The 27,557-nt window shown below is 35.4% G+C and overlaps 1 protein-coding gene and 6 non-coding genes across 8 annotated transcripts in view; 4 read left to right on the forward strand and 3 right to left on the reverse strand.

The window, feature by feature from the left end:
• Positions 1–27,557, forward strand: part of LOC128505519 (eosinophil peroxidase-like) — a 137,101-nt gene that overhangs the window by 102,730 nt on the left and 6,814 nt on the right. The window contains exons 1-7 of one of the 2 annotated variants that reach the window (XM_053475997.1): positions 21,817–21,855; positions 23,420–23,533; positions 24,912–25,008; positions 25,603–25,781; positions 26,075–26,207; positions 26,521–26,650; positions 27,288–27,494. In XM_053475997.1, coding sequence (XP_053331972.1) covers positions 23,467–23,533; positions 24,912–25,008; positions 25,603–25,781; positions 26,075–26,207; positions 26,521–26,650; positions 27,288–27,494 — 813 coding nt within the window. In that variant the 5' untranslated portion in view covers positions 21,817–21,855; positions 23,420–23,466. Of the gene's footprint in view, positions 1–21,816; positions 21,856–23,413; positions 23,534–24,911; positions 25,009–25,602; positions 25,782–26,074; positions 26,208–26,520; positions 26,651–27,287; positions 27,495–27,557 lie in introns of those variants that run through there. The other variant, XM_053475998.1, reaches the window with a different exon arrangement.
• On the reverse strand, positions 1,618–1,736 carry LOC128505840 (5S ribosomal RNA). The gene has a single exon (XR_008355673.1). It is a non-coding gene; the product is annotated as a 5S ribosomal RNA (ribosomal RNA).
• LOC128505841 (5S ribosomal RNA) lies at positions 2,468–2,586 on the forward strand. The gene has a single exon (XR_008355674.1). It is a non-coding gene; the product is annotated as a 5S ribosomal RNA (ribosomal RNA).
• Positions 4,329–4,447, reverse strand: LOC128505842 (5S ribosomal RNA). Its single transcript, XR_008355675.1, has one exon. It is a non-coding gene; the product is annotated as a 5S ribosomal RNA (ribosomal RNA).
• LOC128505843 (5S ribosomal RNA) lies at positions 5,179–5,297 on the forward strand. Its single transcript, XR_008355676.1, has one exon. It is a non-coding gene; the product is annotated as a 5S ribosomal RNA (ribosomal RNA).
• LOC128505844 (5S ribosomal RNA) lies at positions 8,380–8,498 on the reverse strand. Its single transcript, XR_008355677.1, has one exon. It is a non-coding gene; the product is annotated as a 5S ribosomal RNA (ribosomal RNA).
• LOC128505846 (5S ribosomal RNA) lies at positions 9,240–9,358 on the forward strand. Its single transcript, XR_008355679.1, has one exon. It is a non-coding gene; the product is annotated as a 5S ribosomal RNA (ribosomal RNA).

Here is a 27,557-nt window from a genome sequence, read left to right on the forward strand (position 1 = left end):
CATCATAAAACTATTTTTTAATCACAAAATAGCCCTTAAATTATTAATGTTGTGCTTGTTTATGTGTTTCTTTCTCTGTTAATTCTTTTTGTGTATTTATTCCTCTGTATATTTATTTAGATTTATCTTTTTTTTTTTTTTTTACATAAAAAACTACTTAAAAAAAGTGTGCGTGGAGAGGGGGGTATTTTTTAAATGTACTCAACTATTCTAAAATAAAATGGTTGTGACTAAATAAATGTTAATGTGATGTATCCATATAAAATATTTTTTTGTTTTGAGGCAAGTAGACTATTTTGCCCAAAAGATTATTTAATCTCTTTAAGTTTGCATCATATACAATTATGTAGAATTTGACTTGCTGTGTAACAAAATGATGTAATTGGAGCTGATACTGGGCAGTTTTTAGCTTTTATATTTAAATAATTAAATATGCATTATTAGCATTATATAAATCCGGTCTTGAAAGTGAGAGATGAAGACTATAGGAATTAACAGCGTTACATAAACCTACTGTAAGCCTGACACACTGCATGTCTAATTGTTGTTTTTTTTAACCCTGTGTAGAGAACACTTTATCATGCAAGAGATTTTAAGCTCTCTTATACTTTAGGTTTGGATATAAAGACTAAAGTCTTTGCAGATTTGAAATAAGGTTTAAGTTCAGCCCTGCATTATTGGCTCTGGATTACAGAACAGAAGGTTGAGGGTTTAGGCCCTGGTACTGTACACTGCCACTGATGGACTCCTGAGCACGTCCCCTAAGCCTCTCTGACCGCAAAGCTGTTATGTGAAGAGATAAGATTTATTGTGCTCTAATGGGTATGTGACCAATATGGGCTTCTTCCACTACAATATCCAGCAGATGGCAGCAGGTGTGTGTGTGGTATAAACTGTGCAACACTGCAACTTTACTCCCTCAACAACACCAAGAAGTGAATCTTCGTCCTCGTATGGCTGCTTTCAGTGCACCAAACTGGTGAAAGTCAGATGGAGCGAGATTAGCACTATAGGGAGGATGCTTTAACACCTCAAAAAAAGTTTTTGCAGACTGTCCATAATGTGGGCAGAAGTGTGCAGACGTTTGTCATCAGCTGTGGATGCGGTCGGGCATCCAGATGCTTTCTGATAGCTAACACTTCCATAAACTTCTCTGTGCATTTATACACACTTCTTTGTGACAAATCACTTTTTCCATACCACATACAAAGTTGGTAAAGAATAATGGCACCAGGTACACCTTCTGACCAAGAAAAACTTTATTACAAAGGAAAACCAAAGAAGCAAAGAAGGTCGGTCTCAAGGGTGCACTGCATAAATGACCATATGGTGTGCTGAATAAACTAACACTAATAAAATAAAATATAAATGAATATATATAGAGAGGAATAAATACACAAAAAAATGAATAGAGAAAGAAACACATAAACAAGGGCAACATGAATAATTTAAAGGTCATTATGTGATTAAAAAAGAGTTTTCTAATGATTTGTTTGCTTTTTATAATAATTGTTTTTCAGATGTGTCTCACCATAATGTGTTTTTGTAGTCATAATTTGGTAAAAGCAAAAAAATTGTGCGTGTAAAAAATTTCAGTAGAGCCTTCGTAGGTGAAAAAGCTTACAGCACCTGGTATTCCCAGGCGGTCTCCCATCCAAGTACTAACCAGGCCCGACCCTGCTTAGCTTCCGAGATCAGACGAGATCGGGCGTTCTCAGGCTGGTATGGCCGTAAGCGAGAGACAAGCAGCACTACAGCCTATTTATAGTCCATCAGGTCTTTATTCTCTGATTCACTCACCTATCGTTTTAATAGCGGTAGCGCTGCAAATCATATAATACAGTTTTATTGAAGGTAGCGTTTCCTGACATACTGGCAGCACTATGTGACATGTTTTTAACGTTATCAGAATATAATCCCTATCGCTTTAACTCCGCTATCACTTTCTGACGTGTGGAGTTAACGTCATAAACCAATCCGCTAATCGACTGCTAAATTAACCATGCAAACAAAGTATACAATAAAACACAAAACGGTTTAAAAAAACTTCTCAATACTAAACATGAATGGGTTTATGCGCGGGGCGCTGAAGCAGAGAAACGTGACGTATTTTGCTCTGCGCATGCGCGGTAGGTGAGAACGATGGGACTCCCACTCTCAGTACTCTCCTCTAGGGTTTTTAAAAATTATGATGTCCTCAAAGTCTTGGAAAAAATGAAAGCAGCATATTAGAGAAAGATCTCCCATTTTTCTAACATTATCTGGTTATATTAACTAAGTCAGCCTGCCTAGTATCCGCTCAATTTACATCATTTTGTTACACAGCAAGTCAAATTTTACATGATTTTATATGATGCAAACTTTAAAAAAAAAATCTAAATATGATGAAAAGCAAATTACGAAGTGAGTGAATCAGAGAATAAAGACCTGGTGAACTATAAATAGGCTGTAGTGCTGCTCGTCTCTCGCTTACGGCCATACCAGCCTGAGAACGCCCGATCTCGTCTGATCTCGGAAGCTAAGCAGGGTCGGGCCTGGTTAGTACTTGGATGGGAGACCGCCTGGGAATACCAGGTGCTGTAAGCTTTTTCACCTACAAAGGCTTTACTGCAACGTTTTACACAAATTATTATTTTTTTCACCAAATTATTACTATAAAAACACATTATGGTGAGACACATCTGAAAAACTATTATTAAACAGCAAATAAAGCATCATAAAATAATTTTTTAATCACAGAATAGCCCTTAAATTATTAATGTTGTGCTTGTTTATGTGTTTCTTTTTCTGTTAAATTTTTTAGTGTATTTATTCCTCTGTATATTTATTTAGATTTATCTTTTTTTTTTTTTTACATAAAAAACTACTTAAAAAAAGTGTGCGTGGAGAGGGGGGTATTTTTTAAATGTACTCAACTATTCTAAAATAAAATGGTTGTGACTAAATAAATGTTAATGTGATGTATCCATATAAAATATTTTTTTGTTTTGAGGCAAGTAGACTATTTTGCCCAAAAGATTATTTAATCTCTTTAAGTTTGCATCATATACAATTATGTAGAATTTGACTTGCTGTGTAACAAAATGATGTAATTGGAGCTGATACTGGGCAGTTTTTAGCTTTTATATTTAAATAATTAAATATGCATTATTAGCATTATATAAATCCGGTCTTGAAAGTGAGAGATGAAGACTATAGGAATTAACAGCGTTACATAAACCTACTGTAAGCCTGACACACTGCATGTCTAATTGTTGTTTTTTTTAACCCTGTGTAGAGAACACTTTATCATGCAAGAGATTTTAAGCTCTCTTATACTTTAGGTTTGGATATAAAGACTAAAGTCTTTGCAGATTTGAAATAAGGTTTAAGTTCAGCCCTGCATTATTGGCTCTGGATTACAGAATAGAACGTTGAGGGTTTAGGCCCTGGTACTGTACACTGCCACTGATGGACTCCTGAGCACGTCCCCTAAGCCTCTCTGACCGCAAAGCTGTTATGTGAAGAGATAAGATTTATTGTGCTCTAATGGGTATGTGACCAATATGGGCTTCTTCCACTACAATATCCAGCAGATGGCAGCAGGTGTGTGTGTGGTATAAACTGTGCAACACTGCAACTTTACTCCCTCAACAACACCAAGAAGTGAATCTTCGTCCTCGTATGGCTGCTTTCAGTGCACCAAACTGGTGAAAGTCAGATGGAGCGAGATTAGCACTATAGGGAGGATGCTTTAACACCTCAAAAAAAGTTTTTGCAGACTGTCCATAATGTGGGCAGAAGTGTGCAGACGTTTGTCATCAGCTGTGGATGCGGTCGGGCATCCAGATGCTTTCTGATAGCTAACACTTCCATAAACTTCTCTGTGCATTTATACACACTTCTTTGTGACAAATCACTTTTTCCATACCACATACAAAGTTGGTAAAGAATAATGGCACCAGGTACACCTTCTGACCAAGAAAAACTTTATTACAAAGGAAAACCAAAGAAGCAAAGAAGGTCGGTCTCAAGGGTGCACTGCATAAATGACCATATGGTGTGCTGAATAAACTAACACTAATAAAATAAAATATAAATGAATATATATAGAGAGGAATAAATACACAAAAAAATGAATAGAGAAAGAAACACATAAACAAGGGCAACATGAATAATTTAAAGGTCATTATGTGATTAAAAAAGAGTTTTCTAATGATTTGTTTGCTTTTTATAATAATTGTTTTTCAGATGTGTCTCACCATAATGTGTTTTTGTAGTCATAATTTGGTAAAAGCAAAAAAATTGTGCGTGTAAAAAATTTCAGTAGAGCCTTCGTAGGTAAAAAAAGCTTACAGCACCTGGTATTCCCAGGCGGTCTCCCATCCAAGTACTAACCAGGCCCGACCCTGCTTAGCTTCCGAGATCAGACGAGATCGGGCGTTCTCAGGCTGGTATGGCCGTAAGCGAGAGACGAGCACCACTACAGCCTATTTATAGTCCATCAGGTCTTTATTCTCTGATTCACTCACCTATCGTTTTAATGGCGGTAGCGCTGCAAAACATATAGTACAGTTTTATTGAAGGTAGCGTTTCCTGACATACTGGCAGCACTATCTGACATGTTTTTAACGTTATCAGAATATAATCCCTATCGCTTTAACTCCGCTATCACTTTCTGACGTGTGGAGTTAACGTCATAAACCAATCCGCTAATCGACTGCTAAATTAACCATGCAAACAAAGTATACAATAAAACACAAAACGGTTTAAAAAAACTTCTCAATACTAAACATGAATGGGTTTATGCGCGGGGCGCTGAAGCAGAGAAACGTGACGTATTTTGCTCTGCGCATGCGCGGTAGGTGAGAACGATGGGACTCCCACTGTCAGTACTCTCCTCTAGGGTTTTTAAAAATTATTATGTCCTCAAAGTCTTGGAAAAAATGAAAGCAGCATATTAGAGAAAGATCTCCCATTTTTCTAACATTATCTGGTTATATTAACTAAGTCAGCCTGCCTAGTATCCGCTCAATTTACATCATTTTGTTACACAGCAAGTCAAATTTTACATGATTTTATATGATGCAAACTTTAAAAAAAAAATCTAAATATGATGAAAAGCAAATTACGAAGTGAGTGAATCAGAGAATAAAGACCTGGTGAACTATAAATAGGCTGTAGTGCTGCTCGTCTCTCGCTTACGGCCATACCAGCCTGAGAACGCCCGATCTCGTCTGATCTCGGAAGCTAAGCAGGGTCGGGCCTGGTTAGTACTTGGATGGGAGACCGCCTGGGAATACCAGGTGCTGTAAGCTTTTTCACCTACAAAGGCTTTACTGCAACGTTTTACACAAATTATTATTTTTTTCACCAAATTATTACTATTAAAAACACATTATTGTGAGACACATCTTAAAAACTATTATTAAATAGCAAATAAAGCATCATAAAACTATTTTTTAATCACAAAATAGCCCTTAAATTATTAATGTTGTGCTTGTTTATGTGTTTCTTTCTCTGTTAATTCTTTTTGTGTATTTATTCCTCTGTATATTTATTTAGATTTATCTTTTTTTTTTTTTTTAAATAAAAAAATACTTAAAAAAAGTGTGGGGGGGTGTCTTTTTAAAAATGTACTCAACTATTCTAAAATAAAATGGTTGTGACTAAATAAATGTTAATGTGATGTATCCATATAAAATATTTTTTTGTTTTGAGGCAAGTAGACTATTTTGCCCAAAAGATTATTTAATCTCTTTAAGTTTGCATCATATACAATTATGTAGAATTTGACTTGCTGTGTAACAAAATGATGTAATTGGAGCTGATACTGGGCAGTTTTTAGCTTTTATATTTAAATAATTAAATATGCATTATTAGCATTATATAAATCCGGTCTTGAAAGTGAGAGATGAAGACTATAGGAATTAACAGCGTTACATAAACCTACTGTAAGTCTGACACACTGCATGTCTAATTGTTTTTTTTTAACCCTGTGTAGAGGACACTTTATCATGCAAGACATTTTAAGCTCTCTTATACTTTAGGCTTGGATATAAGGACTAAAGTCTTTGCAGATTTGAAATAAGGTTCAAGTTCAGCCCTGCATTATTGGCTCTGGATTACAGAACAGAAGGTTGAGGGTTCAGGCCCTGGTACTGTACACTGCCACTGATGGACTCCTGAGCACGTCCCCTAAGCCTCTCTGACCGCAAAGCTGTTACGTGAAGAGATAAGATTTATTGTGCTCTAATGGGTATGTGACCAATATGGGCTTCCACTACAATATCCAGCAGATGGCAGCTGGTGTGTGTGTGGTATAAACTGTGCAAACACTGCAACTTTACTTCCTTAACAACACCAAGAAATGAATCTTTGTCCTCGTATGGCTGCTTTCAGTGCACCAAACTGGTGAAAGTCAGATGGAGCGAGATTAGCACTATATGCTAATGCTGATGCTTTAACACCTCAAAAAAAGTTTTTGCAGACTTGGAGTGTTTCTAGGAGTAGGAGCGTTTCTAGGATTTTCAGTTAAGGGTGGCTTAGCCCCCATAGATGTTTAACACATATTTGACTTGTTCAGAATCAGTACTCAAATGAGTCTTCTTGATCACACACGCTATTTACCGTATAAACCATTTTCTATGTACAGGTACAATCAGAAAAATTGACCAGAAAACAGCATATAACTTTAAACTTACATTGATTAACAAAATAAACAACACACCTATGAGGCTGGACAATGGAATAAACTGTGTGGGTGCCAATAATGTCAAACATTTATCTGTTAATTCTTTGACAGTACTGTTGCTTTTTGTTGGAAACTGGCAGACAAAAAATGTAAAAAATAGTTTCTGATGCAATGACTTCAATCAATGTTGGGAACACAGTGTTAATGTGCCTGAAAGGCTCTGCTTTCAGAAAACTAAACTGTAGAACTGAACAGAGAACTCGGGTGGAAGGTTTTTCAAGTCACATGGAAGTTGGTCTCCAAATGAGCAGCAGGTAAGAATAGAACATCTTTTTTTTTTTCATGTGACTTCCATCTACAGGTAAATCTAGTTTAATTTAGTGTTTTAGTTTTATAAATAAGACAGTAGGTTCTCTATTTAACCCCTTAAAATTTCATAGCTACTAGGCTATTTAATATATAAATTTATAGAGTTGTATTTTGTATCAGCCACTGATTTTTAAAAATATTTCAGGTGGACTAGGACTAGGACCCGATCTGGACCACTGTAGTCCTAACCCCAAAACATCTCTCTGTCAGGGAACTGTAGGCTTTTAGTACTTTTCTTTGCAAGGTGTACAGTGTACTTTTACAGAAATTGAAGGATCCCTAATTTAGAAGATATAACTATATAACTATAAGTCTAATAAAGTCACTTGCTCTTCCTTAGTCAACTTATTAAGACATTTTTGACTAGGTAACAAATGCCTGAATTTTAAATTGACTACATAATTACTTCTTTATTTTTTTACTTTTTTGGTGTGTGAATTCTGTGTATTAGAATTATCTGTAATGATAATTAAACAGAACAATTAATGGACTGTATACATTGTGATGTTCATGTACGTAGTTATACCACAGTTAATAAAACTGTTATGGTACACAACGTACACCTAACTATGTGAAGGCAAAATTAGGACAAAATGTGCATGTTTAAGTTTTCCACCCCAAAGAATGGTACAGTTTGGTGTCCTTTTTTGACCCTGTGTCAACTAATGTATCAATATAATAAAATAATTTAGGCACATATTAGGTAATAGAAGTAATTGAATTTGAGTTAATGTGCCCCAAAGACTAAGCAGATTGTTTGCACTACCTTTAAAGCAAAAATAAATGAATGTATGAATGATTGAATGAATAATCAAATAAAATTCACATGCTCAGATCTAGAAATCATAAAAATCTATCTGAAGTGGGAAGGGATTAGATGTTTGTATAGTAAAGTTAGGTGATTTTAGAATAAGAGCAAAATGTGATTAAAGCTGGTAAGGACTTAAAGCTGGAGTGCTGTACAGTTTATACCACATAGATCTGCTGCCCTCTGCTGGATATAGCAGAAAAAGCCATAATTGTTCACGTACCCATAAGAGCACAATTAAAGTAATGTCTTTAAATAACACAGTCCATCCAAGGGCCATGTTGAAGGGTCCAGCAGTGACAGCTTGGCAATACCAGGGCCTTAAATGTCTCACATGATAAAGTGTCCTCTACACAGGGTTGAAAAAGCTGCTGATCATTTCAGTCAGTCACCCTTAGGTTTAATTAACACTGATCATCCCTATAATCGTCATCTCTCTTTTTCAAGAAGGGATTTAAATAATGCTTTTATATGAAAGCTAAATAACGTGCGTGTAAAAGAAAATTAGTAGAGCTTTCGTGGGTGAAAAAGCTTACAGCACCTGGTATTCCCAGGCGGTCTCCCATCCAAGTACTAACCAGGCCCGACCCTGCTTAGCTTCCGAGATCAGACGAGATCGGGCGTTCTCAGGCTGGTATGGCCGTAAGCGAGAGACGAGAAGCACTACAGCCTATTTATAGTTCACCAGATCTTATTTCCTCAATTCGTAAATTGCTTTTCATCATAATCTGATTATTATTTTTTTGTATCATGTACAATTATGTAAAATTTGACTTGCTGTGTAACAAAATGATGTAACTGGAGCGAATACTAGGCAGGCTAACTTGGTTAATATAGCCAGATAATGTTAGCAAAATAGGAAATCTTACTCTAATATGCTGCTTTAAAAAAATTTTTTTCAAGACTTTGAGGACATCATAATAATTTTTTAAAACCCTAGAGAAGAGGGACCGTGACTGACTGTGAGATGCCATCGTTCTCGGCTACTCCACCTACCACACATGCGCAGAGCAAAATACGTTACGTTTCTCTGCTTCAGCGCCCCGCCCATAAACTCATTCATGTTTAGTATTGAGAAGTTTATTTTAAACCTTTTTGTGTTTTATTGTATATTTTGTTTGCATGGTTAATTTAGCAGTCTACTAGGGGATTGATGTGTAACTTTAACTCCACACGTCAGAAAATTATCGCGGAGTTAAAGCGATAGGGATTATATTCTGATAACGTTAAAACATGTCAGATAGTGCTGCCAGTATGTCAGGAAACGCTACCTTCAATAAAACTGTACTATATGTTTTGCAGCGCTACCGCCATTAAAACGATAGGTGAGTGAATCAGAGAATAAAGACCTGATGGACTATAAATAGGCTGTAGTGGTGCTCGTCTCTCGCTTACGGCCATACCAGCCTGAGAACGCCCGATCTCGTCTGATCTCGGAAGCTAAGCAGGGTCGGGCCTGGTTAGTACTTGGATGGGAGACCGCCTGGGAATACCAGGTGCTGTAAGCTTTTTCACCTACAAAGGCTCTACTCCAACTTTTTACTTTTTTTTTTTTTTGCTTTTACCAAATTATTACTACAAAAACTACATTATTGTGAGACACATCTGAAAAAAATATTAACCAATCATCAGAAAACTTAGGTATTTATTTAGGTACTTAGATCATTATTTTTTAAGCCTTTTTATTATTAGCTTAATTCAGCACACCTTATGGCCATTTTGTCAGTGCACTCTCGAGACCTTCTTTAATTTTTTGGTTTACCTTTGTAATAAAGTTTTTTATTAATTCTGAGAAATTTCCTTGTTTTCCTGTGTGAAGTTTCTTTTTGACGAAAGTTCAACTTGCACCCAGGGTTTTGCCATTGTGCACATTAATGCAACAATAATTATGTGTGTGTGTGTGTGTGTGTATATATATATATATGAGGCTGGGTCATAAATTACCCGCACTCCAGTTAAACCTTCTATTGGCTGCACTGTCTTATCAGCGCTTTCTGTTCAAGCTTACTGTCTTCTCTGTCACTGCTGTGCATGTGAGAACATGTTAACATCTGTTCATTAGTAAACGTGGTGCGAACAAAAATGGATGCCTTACTTGTGATTTTCACAAAAGAAGAGCAGCATTCAGTGTTTCTTTTTTTTTCATGGTCAGAAGGTGTACTTGGTGTCGTTATCGATCAAAGACTTTTTGCTTAGTATGAAAATAGTGTTTTGCCCAAAAGAAGTGTGTATAAAAGGATAGAGAATCTCAAGGAAGTGTTAGCCATTGGAAAGTATCTGAACTCCCGATCGATAAACTTCTGCCCACACTGTCAACATTCTGCACAATGTCACTTTTGAGGTGTTAAAGCATCCTCCCTATAGTCTTGATCTTGGTCTAGTGGACCTTTACCTGTTTGGTCCACAGACAGCAACCACACAAGGACAAAGATTTACTTTTAATAAACAAGAAAAAAAGCACAATTATTTCATAAAACTTACAGAGCTGTGATTAAAGCTGGTGAGGAATTAAAGCTGAGTGCAGCACTCTTTATACCACATAGATCTGCTGCGATCTGCTGGATATAATAGAAGAGGCCATAATTGGTCACATAACCATTAGAGCACAATGACTCTAATAGAAGTATAATTTTTTTTGCTACTAGTAGGAAATTCTGTACGGGTTGGAAATAATGATAAAAGATGTGTTGTAGGAATGCTTCTCTACCCCAGTGAAAAGAGAGAGAGAGAGAGAGAGAGAGAGAGAGAGCATCAAATTATGAAGTGAGTGAATCAGAGAATAAAGACCCGATGGGCTTCAAATAGGCTTTAGTGCTGCTTGTCTGTTGCTTACGGCCATACCACCCTGAGAACGCCGATCTCGTCTGATCTCAAAAGCTTTTTCACAATCAGAAATTTTAGATACATTTATATACACCGATCAGCCATAACAGTATGATCACCTGCCTAATACTGAGTAGATCTCCTTTTGCCACCATAACACTGGTGTGTTCTGACACCTTTCTCCCACAACCAGCATTAACTTTTTACTAAATTTGATCACTTAGCAAAAGTGATCCAAGGAAGGAAAACTGGTGAACTGGCGACAGGGTCATGGGTGGCCAATGCTTACTGATGCTCATGCTGGCCCGTCCTATTTAATAGAAGAGCTACTGTAACTCAAATTGAGTAAAAGGTTAATCCTGCTATCAATAGAAAGGTGTCAGAACACACATATGTTTTGATGTGAAAGGAAGACCTACTCAGTATTAGGTGGGTGGTCATAATGTTATGAATATATGATGTTAAGTATTTATTGTGCCCCCGAAGTGTTCCTGGCCCCTTGCATCATGATTGTGGTTGGGCCTCTGTGGATCAAACTCTGTGGATTTCATCTAGGAGGTTAAGGCTCTGAAAGGTCAAATCCAGGTTATTTTAGCTGCAAGGTCTCTGTAGTGAACTAGTTACTTTCATCAGAAAGTAATGCTGGAATGTAACTGATTACTTTTTAAAGACAGTAATTTTGTAATGTAATTAGTTACTTTAAAAAGTAACGTCCCCCAACACTGGTAACTAATATAAAATGTGTAAAGTATAGTAAACATTCATGAATACATAAATAAAAACAGTATTTTTCTCACTGTGGATGTCGAATACTGAGATGGAGAAAGCATGCCAAAGAGCTGAAGGATCAGGTAAATACACTATAATATTATATCTTTATATTACAAATGGACAGTGTAAATTTAGCTCTACTGAAGTGCATATGGAAGCTCAATTAAAAAACATATGAACAGTTTGATGGCAAAATGAGATAAACGATTGGTTTTGGCAAATTATATTTTTATGAGGTGTATTACAATAAACTGCACAAACCAAAACTGAATATTGACAAGCAAAAGTCAAACAGACACACAAAAAAAATCTAGAAATCTAGAATTTATATAGAATTTGGGAAAAGCTGCCCTGTGGTGGCACGGTAGTGAATCTTTCCAGATGGATCATACAAAGTACAGTAGTACTTATCATTACTTACTCTTTACAGAAAGACATGGCCGTCCACCTAAACTAACAGGCCGGGCATGAGAGCATTAACCAGAGAAGCATCCTTGAGGTCCATAGTAATTCTTGAGGAGCAACAGAGATCCACAGCTCAGGTGGTAGAATGTGTCCACAGGACAACAATTAGTCATGCACTCCACAAATCTGGCCTTTATAAAAGAGTGGCAAGATGATAGCCATTGTTGAAAGAAAGTCGTAAGACCCCATTTTCAAGTTTGCAACAAGCCATGTGGGGGACACAGCAAACACATGGAAGAAGGTGCTCCGGTCAGATAAGACCAGAATTGAACTAAATGCAAAATGCTATGTGTGGTGAGAAAACCAACACTGTGCATGGTTATCATGCTATAGGGATGCTTTTCTTTTAGGGACATGGAAGCTGGTCAGTGTTGATGGGAAGATGGATACAAAATACAGGACAATCTTAGATGAAAACCTGTGAGAGTCTGCAAAAGTCAATCTGACTGATGAATATAAGAAACATGTGAATATAAGAATTATGGTTAGAAATTTCGCTCCATAGATGTACAAAGCTGGTAGAGACATATCCCAAAAATACTTGCAGCTGTAATTGCAGCAAAAGGTGTTTCTACTAAAAAATTTGGAAAACCATTTATCATTTTTCTTTTACTTTACAATTATGTGCCACTTTGTGTTGGTCTATCCCATAAAATCCCAATGAAATACAAATACATTTGTCGTTGTAAGGTGACAAAATGTGGAAAAGTTTAAGAAATATGAATACTTTTGCAAGGCACTGGATGTACTTACTGTATATTTCAAGGAGTTATAAAGTTTAGGTCTAAAATAGGAGAACGTGCATAGACCTCAAATGTCATCATTTGAGGTCTACACAAGGGCCACTGTGAGAGCATTGCCAAAAGGAAGTCTGAGAAACCATATTAGAAAATCTGAGAGTGTTTGGCAATTGTGTTTGATGTGATGAAACTATTGGTTTGAAGTGGAGCCATTTGGTTTGAAGCCAGAGCATAATTAGGTAGGGTTGATTTTCATCAAAAGGGACAGACAAGGCTTGTTGCCATTGCAGAGACAAAACAAAAGGAGTCAACCGCTTCTATTTAGCCAAATTGCTGCAGTTAGGGTGAAAATGTATGTTCCAACAAGGCAAGCCCAATTAGAGGGTGGCTCTTGTGTCTTTCGTAGTACCCAGGTCAAACCAGTTGGCCTAAATCTGAAAATCTGTGGCAAGACCTGAAAATTGCTGTCAATTAACATTCCTCATCTAACATGTTTTCTCTAATTTTGAGAAAACTTGCATTAATGAAAAGAAGAGAATGCCAAAATCAAAATGTGCAAAAGTAATAGAGTTTTTAAAGTGAAGCAACCCTGAAAAAAATGCTAAAAATCCTTTGGCAACCAAAAAACCTGAGCCTAATTTTTGACTATCAGCAGCGATAAATAATTCAGGCTGTCCAATTGGCTAAATGTTTTATTAATTAGCTTTTCTTAAGCTCTTTAAACATTTTTAAGCATACACTGTCTCTACAGACAGGAGTGCATACTCTTCTTGATTAACCTTACAACAGAAATTATATCATCACAAACATCAATCGTTATTCAACAAAAGCTGCAATTTAGAACAAGCCTGAAAACTCAACCATTGTCAAGATCATCTTATATAAAATCTCCACTCTGAATAACTTATATATTTATCATTACAATTAACTTTTTTATCTTAATCTGTTTTTAACTTTGATTAATTATTTTCTACATTACCCACAATGCCGCTCAATCACTAACTGATAGTATTGGAGCTGGGATTTAGCCCTTGTAGTTCTCTCACTTCATATCTGTACACTCCACTCAAACACATCAACTTCTAAAGCTTTAATTTTATTCATGCATTTATTACACTATGCATTTATTAACTTGTGTAACTAAATTCACAAACAAGGCTGTTGAAGACCATTTAATCACTAACTACCTGAGCCGAATCTCAGAGCAACTGCATCCTGAAGCTGCACTGCTTTGTTTGCTCTCTTTAAAGCAAGAACCATGAAGACAATGTTTACCAAAGTTGGTTTGGTTGTCCGCGAGTGATCTGCACACAACACTCCAACCCCACATAACCCCTTTGGAATGAATAGTGATACCTCATTTAAGCTTTTGTCCTTGAAGGAGCATAAATCCCCACAGCCACGGTCCAGAATATAATGGAAGGCTTTACCATAAGACTGGAGGTGATCTTAATGTTCATGGTTTTGGAGTGGAATTTTCAACAGGTACATATGTGATGTGATGGTTTGCAAACTTTTGTCAATATAGTGTGATGTTAAACTTTGCTGGAAAACAATGAAACCTGACTATTATCCATTATTTTCAAAATTTGTTTAAATGCTTTCTCTTGTGAGATCAGAAAGGCACACAGCAACTCCCTATTGGTCAATACAGCACCACTGAACAAATGGTCAATAAGCTATCATAAATTTTGCAGTCTGAACATATTTATTGTGGTTACCTGTCAATGTTTCTGGAAACTAGGCGTTGGTTAGTTATTAAATCTTAACTTCTGAATCATAATTCTATTTTAAGGTCAAGCTTTACATAGTTGTATTCAGCTCTTGTGAACTCCCCTTTGTTGTTCTCAGCAGCTGCATACATATCTTCCTTCTCAGATGTCCAGCTTGAAATTTTCTTAGTGTCATTTCTAAAATACTCCTTACTTCCTTTTAGATTGCTTGTCTCTTCTTAGTAAATCAAAATTGTGCAAGGCTGTCCTGCAATAACCTAAACACATCACTATGGCTAACAGTGTGAGTCCTGTGAATTTTTGTTTGTGTTATTGCAAGAACACTAAAATTAATTATTATTATTATTATTAATTATATTTTGTTGAAAAAAACTTTTGTAAGTTGCCCTGGATAAGAGCATCTTCCAAATGCGTAAATGTAAATGTAAACTTATGTTTGTTAACTCATGTTGCTATGTTGCTTGTTTAAGCTAACCTTACAAAAAAATTATTATTATGTTGTTATACATTTTTTGGATTATTTTTTTATGTTGTTCCAAATGTTTGCAAAAAACATCAGAGCAAGGTTACGACAAAAAGTGTTTGTTTGTTTACATTGTTTGTTTGTTTGTTTGTTTAGGGGACTGTAGGGGAGTCATACACACTTGCACCAAAGTTAAAAATTAATATGTTTTCGAAAACAATTATAAATTTTCGTATTATCAATATGTAAAAATTAATATTTATTTTTAGTATACTTAAAATAGCTAAAAACTAATATGAATACCAAGAACCCATTAAATATAGTTTGAAAAACATTTTTCCTAAGAGTCTGTCAGTGTATCTAATCGGTTAAAGAAGTTTTTTTATATATATTTAAAATAACATTTTTAAAGCCTTCTAGTGCATGTAGATTAACTGCAGTTGCACAGTAGATTCACAGACAAGATTTCCTCTGTTGAAAAAGCACCGTGCCTTTGACTGGCTGAGACTAAGAAACTAGTGTAACCCAGCATGAGGGAAAGTTAGTTATCATTAACATTGATTAACAATGATACTGTAGTACAAATTCCACCCTTACATACTGACATAAAGCCTGGTCTCAGATAAGCAAAGCAGCTGATTAGATGACAGGTCTAATCTTTAAGGCTCTAATCTTAGTCCTAATCTTTTACACGACTTTTTACATCATACCTTTAGGCACTTTGCAGCCTGTCACACAAAACATTTGTTTCCTTTTTTTTATTTTTTATTTAATCCACATTATTTCATTAGATTTGAAGAAATGAAGGGTGACTCAAGATGTTTGCACCATATTGCATGTATACAGTATGAGCCCAGGGAGTTTCACTTGGTTAAGGGGAACGCTCCAATGCCATCAAATGATTCATTTTTATATAAAAATATGTTTTTTTTTGTAAAACAATTAAAGATGAAACATTTAAACTAACTTCATCTTGAACTGAAATTCTGAACTGAACATGTTGACCCGTTGCTATAGACACAGGAAAAACATTAGCACTTTCTGTGGGAATTTGCTCAAGTATGGTGCTGCTTGTCTTCAGAAGTTACAGAATATAGAAAGAGAGCGTTTTAATTATAATTTCTTTGAACCTTTTCTGTTCTGGTTTCTATTTTTCAGTTTGCTGTTTTGAACTTTATATAATAGGTACAAGAAATTTCCAAGACTGCCAGAGAGCCACTTATAGTCTGAGACACGTTCACTTTGGAAGTAAGACGCTGAGTCTAAATGAATCGGTATAAATTTGGACAATTTAGCCACAACCATTTTAAAAGAAACAAGAGATAAAATAACTAATCATTTTCCTGCAGATGAAAAAACATTATTTGTTTGTGTTTTTCTTTAGAACTGTAAGAAATGTAAAACTATTATCGTCTAAGTGGAAACCTTAAGAAGTTGCTGTTTGTTGATATGAGACATATATGGAAAAGAAAGCTTCTCTTATGGGCTTGAGGATGTTTCCTAATGCTGAGCGTTCGCCTCTTGCGTTATCTTCACTTACCACAAACATGTGTTAAGCAGCTGAAATCTTTAAAAGAATTGATGCGTTTATCAGTTTATGAATGTTATTGTAATAAAAGTTTGGAAATTCCTTCTACTTTCTGCACTATAGTGTAACGCAATATAAAACAACACCTTCTGATCAAACAGCTGCGTGCTACGATCAAATTTCATGACACATTACTCCTGATCTAGTGATATGTTTATTTAAGGCTGTTTAATTTTCTATTTTTTTCTCAGATGACTGGGTTCAGTATTAACAGAGTGTGAATCACTCCATCACAGTAACTCCCCAAATATTTACCTGAACAAACAGTTTCTTGCTCCTGACAGACGGATGATGGTCAAATGCAGGTCACAGATTTCCAGTCGGTGCATAAAGTCTCTGCAGGACACCCTGTTCTGCACATTTCAGTGTTTCTGTGAGAAACGTGCAGGACAGAGGGTCCTACAGCACCAGGTTTGGGAACCCAAGCTTCATAGTCTACTTAAGTCATACACTTTTTTAAAATTATTATTAATGAAAAAAAAAAATCACATTTTTGCAGTTTTCACCATATGCTCTGAATTTGTGTCCTTGTATTACATGGAAAGACATTAGTATAAGGGACTTTACAATACTTTACATCTATAACTTAATCTAATATGAAAGGATGTTACAGTAATAAAGGCCAGGGTTTTAGCGTGATAATATTTTTCTATAATAGCTTACCCAGTTGTGTTTTATTCCCCTAATATTATAGTATATGCCCATGCTAAATTATTTTGATTTATAAAAAAGCATGTTATATATTTTTTTTAAGTTACGTCTAATGCTGTGGAACCTCTGCAAAACAACAATCTGTTAGCAACTATAGGACGGGTGTTAACCGAACACAGTTATGGGAGTATTCTCTTTATTTCTCTATATAATCCCCTGCTACACTAATGCACTTATCCCGGTGTTTCACTGGTGCTTGGATATCATCAAATTGAAAGTTTTTTCAGTACACCGGAGCTATGATCTGACTGCCCGCTTTACGTCTGAAACATTGGCCTCCCAGAAACTCTTTTAATGACCCAAACATGTGGAAATGGCTTGGAGCGAGGTCAGGGCTGTATGGGATGTGGCAATAACTCCCAGCCGAGTTCCTGTAATGCGCAAGTGGTGTAGATGAATGATTATGTGCACAGTTGGCAACAAGTTATTTGTCGATTTTCAAGGACCAGGCGCTACACTCGCTGAATGTTCATGAGAAGGACTGCAGTGGGTTGTGAGCCACCTTGGCCGAATCGTCATTCATGGATGCACACCCTTAGTTAATTCATTTTCACCATTCAAATATTTTACTGCAGCTAATAGTCTCATCACCTTACAGCGCTTCAAATCTTCTTTAAATGTCAATCATTTTTACAGATTCATTTACCAGAAATTTTTATCTCAAGTCCCAGTTTGAGTTGAACACCTCTAGTGTTAGCACCCCTCGTAGTCTCTCTTTAATTACTTTAATTAGTATTAAGACAAAGAAAACCCCCACAGCTTGTCATGTTAGCAGGAAACAGAAAAATTGTTATTACCTTTGGTTGGCACTAAGCACTGTAAATATCATAGAGAATAATACTGTATAAGCACTGGAAAATATTCATAAATAGTAAACATATCTTTTTTTTATCAATTACATGTTTTATCTGTTTATTATTAGGCATAATAATTAGGAAGTATTCCAACATTAGTACACCATTCATTCTGAATTTGTGTCCTTGTATTACATGGAAAGACATTAGTTGTAAAGGACTTTATAATACTTTACATCTATAACTTAATCTAATACAAAAGTATGTTAAGTAAGTCCAGGGTTTTAGCATGATAATATTTTTCTATAACAGCTTACCCAGTTGTGTTTTATTCCCCTAATATTATAGTATATGCTTGTGCTAAATTATTTCGATTTATAAAAAAGCATGTTATGATTTTTTTTATCTTTAATGTAGATATAGTGCAGAAATACTTAATAACATGAGTTGTTAAATAATCCTTACCTAATATTGAATTTTAGATGGTTGGATCTAAACATTCCTGGTTTATAAATTGCTAAAAAAAAAAAAAAAAAAGAAAAAGAGAGAGAGAGAGATTTGATAGATTTACAAAATCTTAAATAGTACATCAAAAACCTTTTTTATTAATACTAAAAAAAAAACAAGAAAAGTCTGGTGTGTATGTCATTTATCATTTATAAATCACTGCAAGTGAAGCTCAAAGCAGTGGACCAGTTAGAAGCTCCACAGAGACAGTAACCCAAAGCCAAACTGTAAAACTTTCCTGTTGGACACCAAATGTCCACTCACATTGACTAGTTCTCTTAAACGTTTCCCCCCATCTCTCTCTCTCTTACAGGGCTTTATCTACGTGTTGACTAACTCTAACCGTTCTGCTTGTGGTTCTCTGTTGAAAGACAACATTGTCACATTTAACATTAACATTACCCAAGAAAAGTAAAAATAAAGGAACTTTCTCCCTTATCTTCTGCAGCTTTCTACATGAAGCAATGTTGTGTTTATTGGTGTAATGCAGAGATCTAAAAGACATTCACTACAAGGCAGCTAAAAGTCACACACACACACACATAAAAAAGAATAATAATACTAAATAATGTGCATGACTGTGTGTTGAAATCTATTCATAATCACAGAGTGTGTGTTTACAGTATATTAACTAAAAGAGGTGCACTGATTGAGGTACATGCTTGTTTTGGGGAATTTATGTACTGTAACACTTAACAGCTTCTGCTTTGACCCTAACTTCCTTCCTTGTTGTAACATGCAAGAAAATAATAATAAAAATCTCTATACACATGTGCACTCTAGTTTTGTAGGAACAGCTGTAGAAGAACAAGTCATAGAATAATGGAGAGACTTTAAATATCAGAATGAGGAAAAAATGTGATTTCAGTTAGTTTAACTGTGGTTAGTGCCAGAACCAGAAACTACTGAGTTTACACAGGATGCAAAATGGTGACCCCCATGCCCCATGCGTCACTTTTAATATTTTGTGCATTTCTGTTTTTAATATTTTTTTATATATACACTTTTGGGAAAAATATTACTTTGATAAGTAAGGAACCATATATGGTAACTTCACTGGTCTTGATTTGCAACATAAAAATTAGAATAATAGAAAAGGAAAAAAATCCCAAAAGTACAAATGGTCTTGGAAAATGTCTTAAAGTATTTTAGTCCTTACACTATATAGGATTAAGAGGCTTTTCTTAATAATTTTTATTACTTTCAAAGAGAAAGAGAATGGAGGCTGGACATTCAACAACTGTGAATATAAGCAGTTTTAAAAAAGAAATATAGAATAAATACATAAAAAATTATAATCAAGCTGTTCTTAAAAATAAACAACTTTAACCTAAAACAACAACTGTGCTTTGTGTCACACCGCCACTGATTATTATCCTGTAACAACACACTCCAAAAAACATTCCTTACATATCAGTTAAGGACATCTGTGTTAATGATTAGAATGTTGAGTGTCATTTACAAGCATAACCATGGTTTAATTATAACATTCTTATTCCAGACAAAGACATTATTGTGATCAGTCTGAATGTTTCAAAGAAGGAAGCAAGTGCAGGAGGAAATGCCGCTGTGCAATTTAGGTCATCAAGAGCAGAATAAATTGAGGAGAATCTCATTTATTGGCAGACAGAAACACCATCTTGTGTTTTAAAAAAAAGATTTATTTGATCATTTTTATACATTTAATCATTTTTTTCTTTCTGAATTTGACTCATTTTATTAGTCAAATAAAAATTGTAGTTAAATTTAGGTGAACATTATTTTGTTCTTGCTTGCATATTATAAAAAGTTAATCAATGATTTTGATGAACCTCAAATAAAGCATTTTTTTGAAGGATTGTCTTGGTTTGATCCAACTGGTGAAGCTGAGCTCTGCAAAAAACTTACACAGCATGTACAGTTCTTTATTTCATTTCATAAGGTGTCAATCAGGGGAGGAGCACAAAAGGATTTCCATAACATTAGCTATACCCTGGAGCACTGTGAAGGCCATCATCAACACTTGAAGGAAATGGTGCACAAGAACACCAAAACTTGCATCTAAAATTGACAAAAGGACAAGAAAAAAAACATATCATTGAGGTTGCCAAGAGACTGATGACAACATTAAATGTCTTTTTTAAATTACTCCAAACCATCTAACAAAAATGTGTTATTGTCTGAGAAGACCAAGGCGGAATGTTTTGGACATAGTTCTAAAAAGTAATCTTTGGCACAAGAGCAACATACCGAAGGAACACCAAACCCACAGTCTGGCATGGTGGTGGCAGCATCATGTGCTGCTTCTTGGAAATCTAGTCAAGATAGAAGTAATCCTGGATAGCAAAGTAATATTAGTTAAGGGCTGTGCAGACTAGTGCAATTGGGTCATTATAGAATTTTTCCTTTTTCTTTTTATCCCTAATTATTATTATTATTTTTGCTTTCACTTGATTTCTTTATTGCTATATCATAGTCAAGATGGAAAAAATTAAGCATCTTGGGTTTTTCCTTTTTTTAATGTTACCATATTGGCTTATTTGCGTTAAGATTTATTGGCACAGATTTTATCCTGGAAGTCTTTCTTGCTGAAACCCACTAATTTCTCCATGCTTGGGATTGGCACTAAGGATGGTTAGGTATGATATATGGGCATATGGATAAGAGCCTTGCCAACTGTGGTGGGGCTCAACCCCCTGACCCCCCAATTAACAACCCAAAAAAACATGATTTATCTTGGTTTCATCTTATGTACTTCACAGAAAAATACAATTTTAAAAAGGAAAGCATGTGTAATTCCACTTTGTGCTTAATTTGTCTGCATTATACATTATTATTGCTATTTTACATTCACTTATGTACACATGGGCAGAGTAAAGCAGTTCAGAATTTACCCTACAAAAACATAAATAAATAAAATATTATTATAGATACGCCTAGTTAGTAACCTACTGAACCAGTATATATATAAAATGATGCCAAAGCATTTATTCAAAGCATTTACAAAAGTCCTTAAATCTGCCAAATGCCTAAATGTAAATGAAAATTTGGTAAATGAAGTAATTACACTGTGTTTCTTTGCTAATGGTTGTTCACATTCTAATCAATTCCACCTATCCAATACACCTATAAAATAGTACTGACCTCTTTTATTTACTTTTTTTTTTACAGTGAGGAAAGGACCAATAAAATATTGCACAATCTGTGTTTATGGTTTCGGGAAAATCTGCTTGGTTTGATTATCATTAAAACAGAAGATTAAAGATGTTTGCCGATACCGTAAGAGGAAGTAGGAACTACCCCAGAAGGAAGTGATAAGAAATGTCACAGCCCACCAGTGTGATGGAGATGGGGCGCTGTGTGTATAAAGGCCCCCTGAGCTTCCATACTCAAAATCATCGGAGGAGCAAAGAGGCAAAACACACACAGAGGTGAGCTGATGCTTGTGCATCTTTTAAAGTATTTATTATTTTTAAAATTTAATTGAATTGAATTTTATTGTATAGTGACTGTGTGTCTATTTATTTATTCATTTATTGCATAGTGTATAGTGTATTTAGCTGGGCAATAGTGGCTATATAAAGCCAGGAACTTTTTATCATCATTGTGCAAATTTTGTTGCCCAAACGACAATATTTTTTCCTTTAAAACTTTCAGATCAGTGAAAATGAATAACAAATTAACAGTAATTACGAGGTGATCATAACTAATAAGTAAAGAGCAGAGGCGTCACGTCCCTTCATCATATTTTTCAGATCTAGAAACTGCTAAATTCTATTTTCTCAACAGGTGTTAAAATTAGTGTCACTAATACAATTTTGAAGCCAAATGTGCTTTTCTGTAATTATATTTTCATTTGAAGTCTAAATGCTGCCACAGACGCCCCTCTCTGTTTAGGGTATTTGGTTCAATTCAAATGGAGAGCGCTGTGTAATATTAGTTAGTAGACTGCTCACCGGTGAGCTCACAGGAGTGTGACAACAGCATGACTTTAACAAATGTGCAAATTACTGATAGCTTTAGAATTTGCATTTGTAAAATGTTAAGCATCAGTGATTAACTCCTAAATGATTAACGTTACTATCACATTAGCTTGTTGTCCTTTGCTATCATTAAATCATTTTATTTGTCCGATAAAATTAAGACAACAGCATAGAACTGTATCTAGACAAATAATAAATTTATATATTGACATTAACCACATACTCCCAAGTAGATTTAATTCATGTTGTGTATAAGTCGGCATGAACAATTTCAATTACAGGCTACAATACCATGGAATTCTACCCCCTCAAAAAAATTAAATGCATGACGCCTCTGGGAGAAGAGAGACAACCATCACTCTGTGTGTTCTGAGTTACTATTTCGAACAGAATATGTGGCATCGAAGAATTTTAAAAATGATTTGAGTAGACCTTAGGCCCTAATTACACTGAGCCAAATTTGCTGCCAACTTCTTTCCATGTCTCCCGATTTATCGGCTCTGAAGTTGTCGCGGTCGCTACCAGTTCGGTTGTGCATGCAAACCAATAAACTTATTTTTAAATTCTCATTTCAAGCTTTTCTGAAAATTTGGCAGCTACTGTATGACACGTATTTTAGAAATTAAAATTATATGGAAATATGAAATTAACAGAAATGATCAAACCACAGACAAACATTTTTATTGTGCATCAGACTTTAACATGTAATATATCTTTCCATAGTGTTAATCATGATAGTTTTCCTTATCAGTTAAGGGGCTTATATTCAGGAAATCTCTTAAAGCTAAAACACATTTGTCTTTAAAAAAAAAATGCATTATTATTTTTGACCATAATGAAAAATATGAATGGTTCCTATTACAGGATATAAATTGTGAACTAGTTTAGTAATATATAAGTAGATGTATAAATTGTAAGCTGCAGGAACAAACACATTTTGGGTGATCATGTCATTACAAAGTAACAACAATGACTTTTAACTTTTAAAATTTAATATGTTTTTTTTGAGCAGATCAGGAGAAGACAAAATTCATGAGATTGCTCTGAAGCCATTCAGATATGAATCTCTTACCGTCTGTAGTCACACTGGGACTGTGCTGTGTGCTCAGCTCTCTCTCTGTATCAGGTGAGTTAAAACAAGGGCAGTTAACATGTCAGAAACATCCAGAAGATGATTAGTGATACTGAGATACCTAAGATGATGTTTAGCTTCCAGGGTTAAAAGTGTAATTATGTTTCAGCAAAACAATATGGAAAAGTTTTATTTACTATTTAAACTTGTCTAGGTTTTATATGCAAAGATCATGTTGTGTAACGCGGCAGTTAAGCAAACGTTCTGGTAAAAAGGAAACAGTTTGCCTAAAGATGTCAAAATCCTTACTGTGGGATTTCATCACACAATTAAAATGGGCTCATGAACAGTACCGTTAGTTTGAGCCAGCAGTTCCCGTACTTTACCTGCAGGGTCACCGTTTAGTAGATAAGCATATTTTTCTTACTGAACAAAACCAAACGAATAAAATGACAAATCTACATCTTTACAGTGGAATAATTCAAATGACCCATGTTTGGTCTTAAAGCCCCACTCTGGGCTATGGGTGCTATTATTTCTCTTTTTTTTTTTTCAATAAAACAATTTTCAATGTTCAATACAAATTACATAGTTGACAATCTGTTTAAATATTTACATGAATTTCATTGTTTTTTTGGCAATTTGCCCTTTTGCTTTAATGATAGTGTGCTTTTGAGCTGAGGTGTTCAAGTTTGTGTAAAATCTTGTGATCTATATCACTGTGCAAAAGTCTTGCAGACTAATTTCTTCACATTAAATGAAATAAAATTAAATGCTGTAGATTAAATTAATAAAATTAGAACAAATGTTGTACTTCGATAACATGCAATTTAACCTCAGCAGCAACCTCGCTTCCCCTTTCGTCTGTTCCGACCACTCAAAAAATGAGACTTAACAAAGAAAAAACGCTTCTCTAAAACTGCTCAGCTAGCTACAGGGACTGGACTGAATGAGATATGAGAGACAAAAAGATCCTTCAGGAAGCTATTCCTCAGGACTACATTAAACATACAAGAAGGTCTTGTATTTCCTCATATTTAACTTAATGGAAGTTAAATATGAGGAAATGAGGAAGGACTCAAAACTTTGGCGCAGTACTTTATTTTGAATCAAATTCATCATAATGTCATTTGAACACATGCTTTAATAGAAGAGGTTAGACGCGAGAAAAAGCTGATCTTGTTATACAAAGCAGTTCACATGGTCAAGGTCACACATTTACTTTCATTTAAACAGGGGCCAGAAAATTGGGTAAGATCCTAAACATTAGATAGGTAAATATGAAATATTTTACCTATTAAAAGCACTTGCATATTGCAGAATAAGTCAGTGATTATAGTTAGAATTAGGGTTAGGGTTAGTCATGTAAGTCTATGTAATCATTGAGAGATTGTTGTGATGAACCTGTGAACTGTGATGTGTGTTTGTACAGGATCTGAGGAAAAAGGCTCCATCAGGCCTTTCATTCTGGACGCCATCAAAGAAGCCAAACATGTTGTGGACGACTCTTATTTGTACTCTCGTCAAAAGTGAGTCAACATGTCTTTAACACGTTGCACCAGAATACACTCCTACCAGAGGATAATAAAATAAAGGGGTTTATCCCAGAATTAGCTACACTCCAGATCAGAATGAGAACTAGAGTATATCCAAAAAAAACTGAAAATCTATGAAGAAGATGACAGACATAGCACACAAGGAACTCAGTCTGAAATCTCCTGCAGGATTATAGGATGACATGAATACAGGCTACAAACATTATAGTCTAATAAAACTGCACAGAGCTCATATTAGGGGGAGAAGTTTGGCTTGTTTTAAAATAGAAAAACATAAAACAGGGAGTGCTTATTCTCAGGATTTTTTTTTTTACTGAATGTTTAACAATGACTAAAAAGTGTCAGTGAGGGCAGACTTTGCAAACATAATAATATGCATAACTGCTAATTTGATATTTCATCTTATTTTATTATTTTGTGAAGAAAAACACAGTTTAACAAATATGAATAAAAGAGGGTACAAACTAATGAACTCAGCTATATTTTGAGTGAACACTACATTGCCTTACTGAGTTGTATATTCACTTTTGTGTGTGTGTGTGTGTGTGTGTGTGTGTGGTGTTACAGGAGTCTTGAAAGGGTGCGCAGGGATGATTTCATCAAGCCGTCTGATATCCTGCGTCTGATGAAGCAGCCAAAGCGGAAGGCGCGTGAAGCTGTGAGAGCTGCGGATTACTTAGAGCAGACACTGAGGATCATCTCGGAGAAATCACACCACGCACACAAGAGATCTATTAATGCCACAGGTCTGACACAAACACACACGCACACACACAAACAACTATAAGTCATGTGGTCATGGTTTTTGAGATAAGATTTTTTTTTAAATAGCAGAACTTAGTTATAAGTGACTTATATATACAGTATATTTAAATTCCCCGTCCAACTCTCCACAACATCTACCAATAAGTAAGGCTTAAAAGTAAAATGCCCTTTCACCAAGACAAGAAGACAAATGATGATATTCTATTTTTTTTTTTGTGTGTGTGTGTGTGTGTGTGTGTGCGTATTAACCCTGTTTGTCTTTTCTCTCTCTCAGCACTGCTTACTCACGAAGAACTCCGCACAATCGAGAAGCTGACTGGCTGTGCCGCTCAAACCCTGCCACCTCCATGCAGAACAATACCGGATCTGAACAAATATCGCACAGCCTCCAGCGTCTGCAACAACCAGTATGAGACACACATTAAAACAAGAACACCGACATAAAGCAATAGATTCAGTCTTAAATAATGAAAAACTACAACTTGTTTTTTAGGGTTCTAGGCTGTAAACTTTTTTTACTTTAAAATTTTTACTCAAAAACATCTTCCATGAGTTTAGTTTAAGATACTTTCAAATTGCTAGTCACACTGTGCATGTCTTTGGTGCGCAAAGTAAATTAAAGAATTAAAAAAAAATCCTTAGTGGATAGGTTCAATTCAATACTCTACATATTTAATGCTGTGATATAATAATATCTGACATTTTGTTTTAAATCCGTAGTGTAAATCCACTTCGAGGTGCCTCAAACACAGCATTCACTCGCTGGTTGCCTCCTACGTATGAAGATAGCATTTCTCAACCTCAAGGATGGAACCCAGGAAGACGCTATAATGGTGTTGTGCTGCCTCTGGTATGACAACATTTTTTTTTTTTTATCTTTTTGGATTTTAACTTTTGTACTGTTTATAATTTAAATGAATGACCTTTCTGTAGCAGCTGAATATGTGATGTGGTTTGAATGCTTGTATTTTTATGGGTGTCCTGATTTTAAACACGAGGGTGTAGAGGATGCAGGGCAAGAGTAGACTAAGAAAATAATTTCATGCATTAAAAGTAGCTAACATAAGAATGGAGTTCATTTTCATGCCAAGGCATTGAATGGGTAAAGAAGGCATTAATCATAGAAACAATACAAAGGCCAAGCGGATTGCTCATGATGATGCTACCACCACCATGCTTCTCAGAGTGATTAGTAGTGTTGGCCAAGACAAAATAATATCCAAAATTTCTTTTTGTTGTGTCTCTGGTCTGTCCCTTTGTCCTATAAGCAACTTCTTACGATCTGAGCTATGGATCACTCAAGCTCTATTAGGTTTACACTCCTGTTTTTTTTCTCTGGTTAGTGCTCTCCATACCCAGTCATGGAATTTTGAACTTGTGACATATTCTTCCTTTATACATTCTGGGGTTAGTTGAGGGAATAATATTCCCACAGTGACATCAATAAAACAAGCATTTTCTTCCTGTTTCTGTTTGTTTTCATTCAGGTGAGGGAGGTGTCAAACCGCATTTTCAGCACGCAGGACCAAAATGTCGTGGGAGACAGTCAGTACACACTCTTCATCACCTTCTTTGGCCAGTGGAATGATCACGACCTGTCGTTCACCCCAATGTCACCCAGCATCCGGTCCTTCAGCAACGGCATTAACTGTGATGACAGCTGTGAGCGCTCTGAGCCATGCTTCCCCATCCAGGTGCATATAAGGAGTTAGAGTTAAATTGGTTCTGAGGGATTATCCCTAACTCTATTACTAATA

The sequence above is a fragment of the Clarias gariepinus genome, chromosome 17, assembly GCF_024256425.1.
Source record: "Clarias gariepinus isolate MV-2021 ecotype Netherlands chromosome 17, CGAR_prim_01v2, whole genome shotgun sequence".
NCBI lineage: Eukaryota > Metazoa > Chordata > Actinopteri > Siluriformes > Clariidae > Clarias > Clarias gariepinus.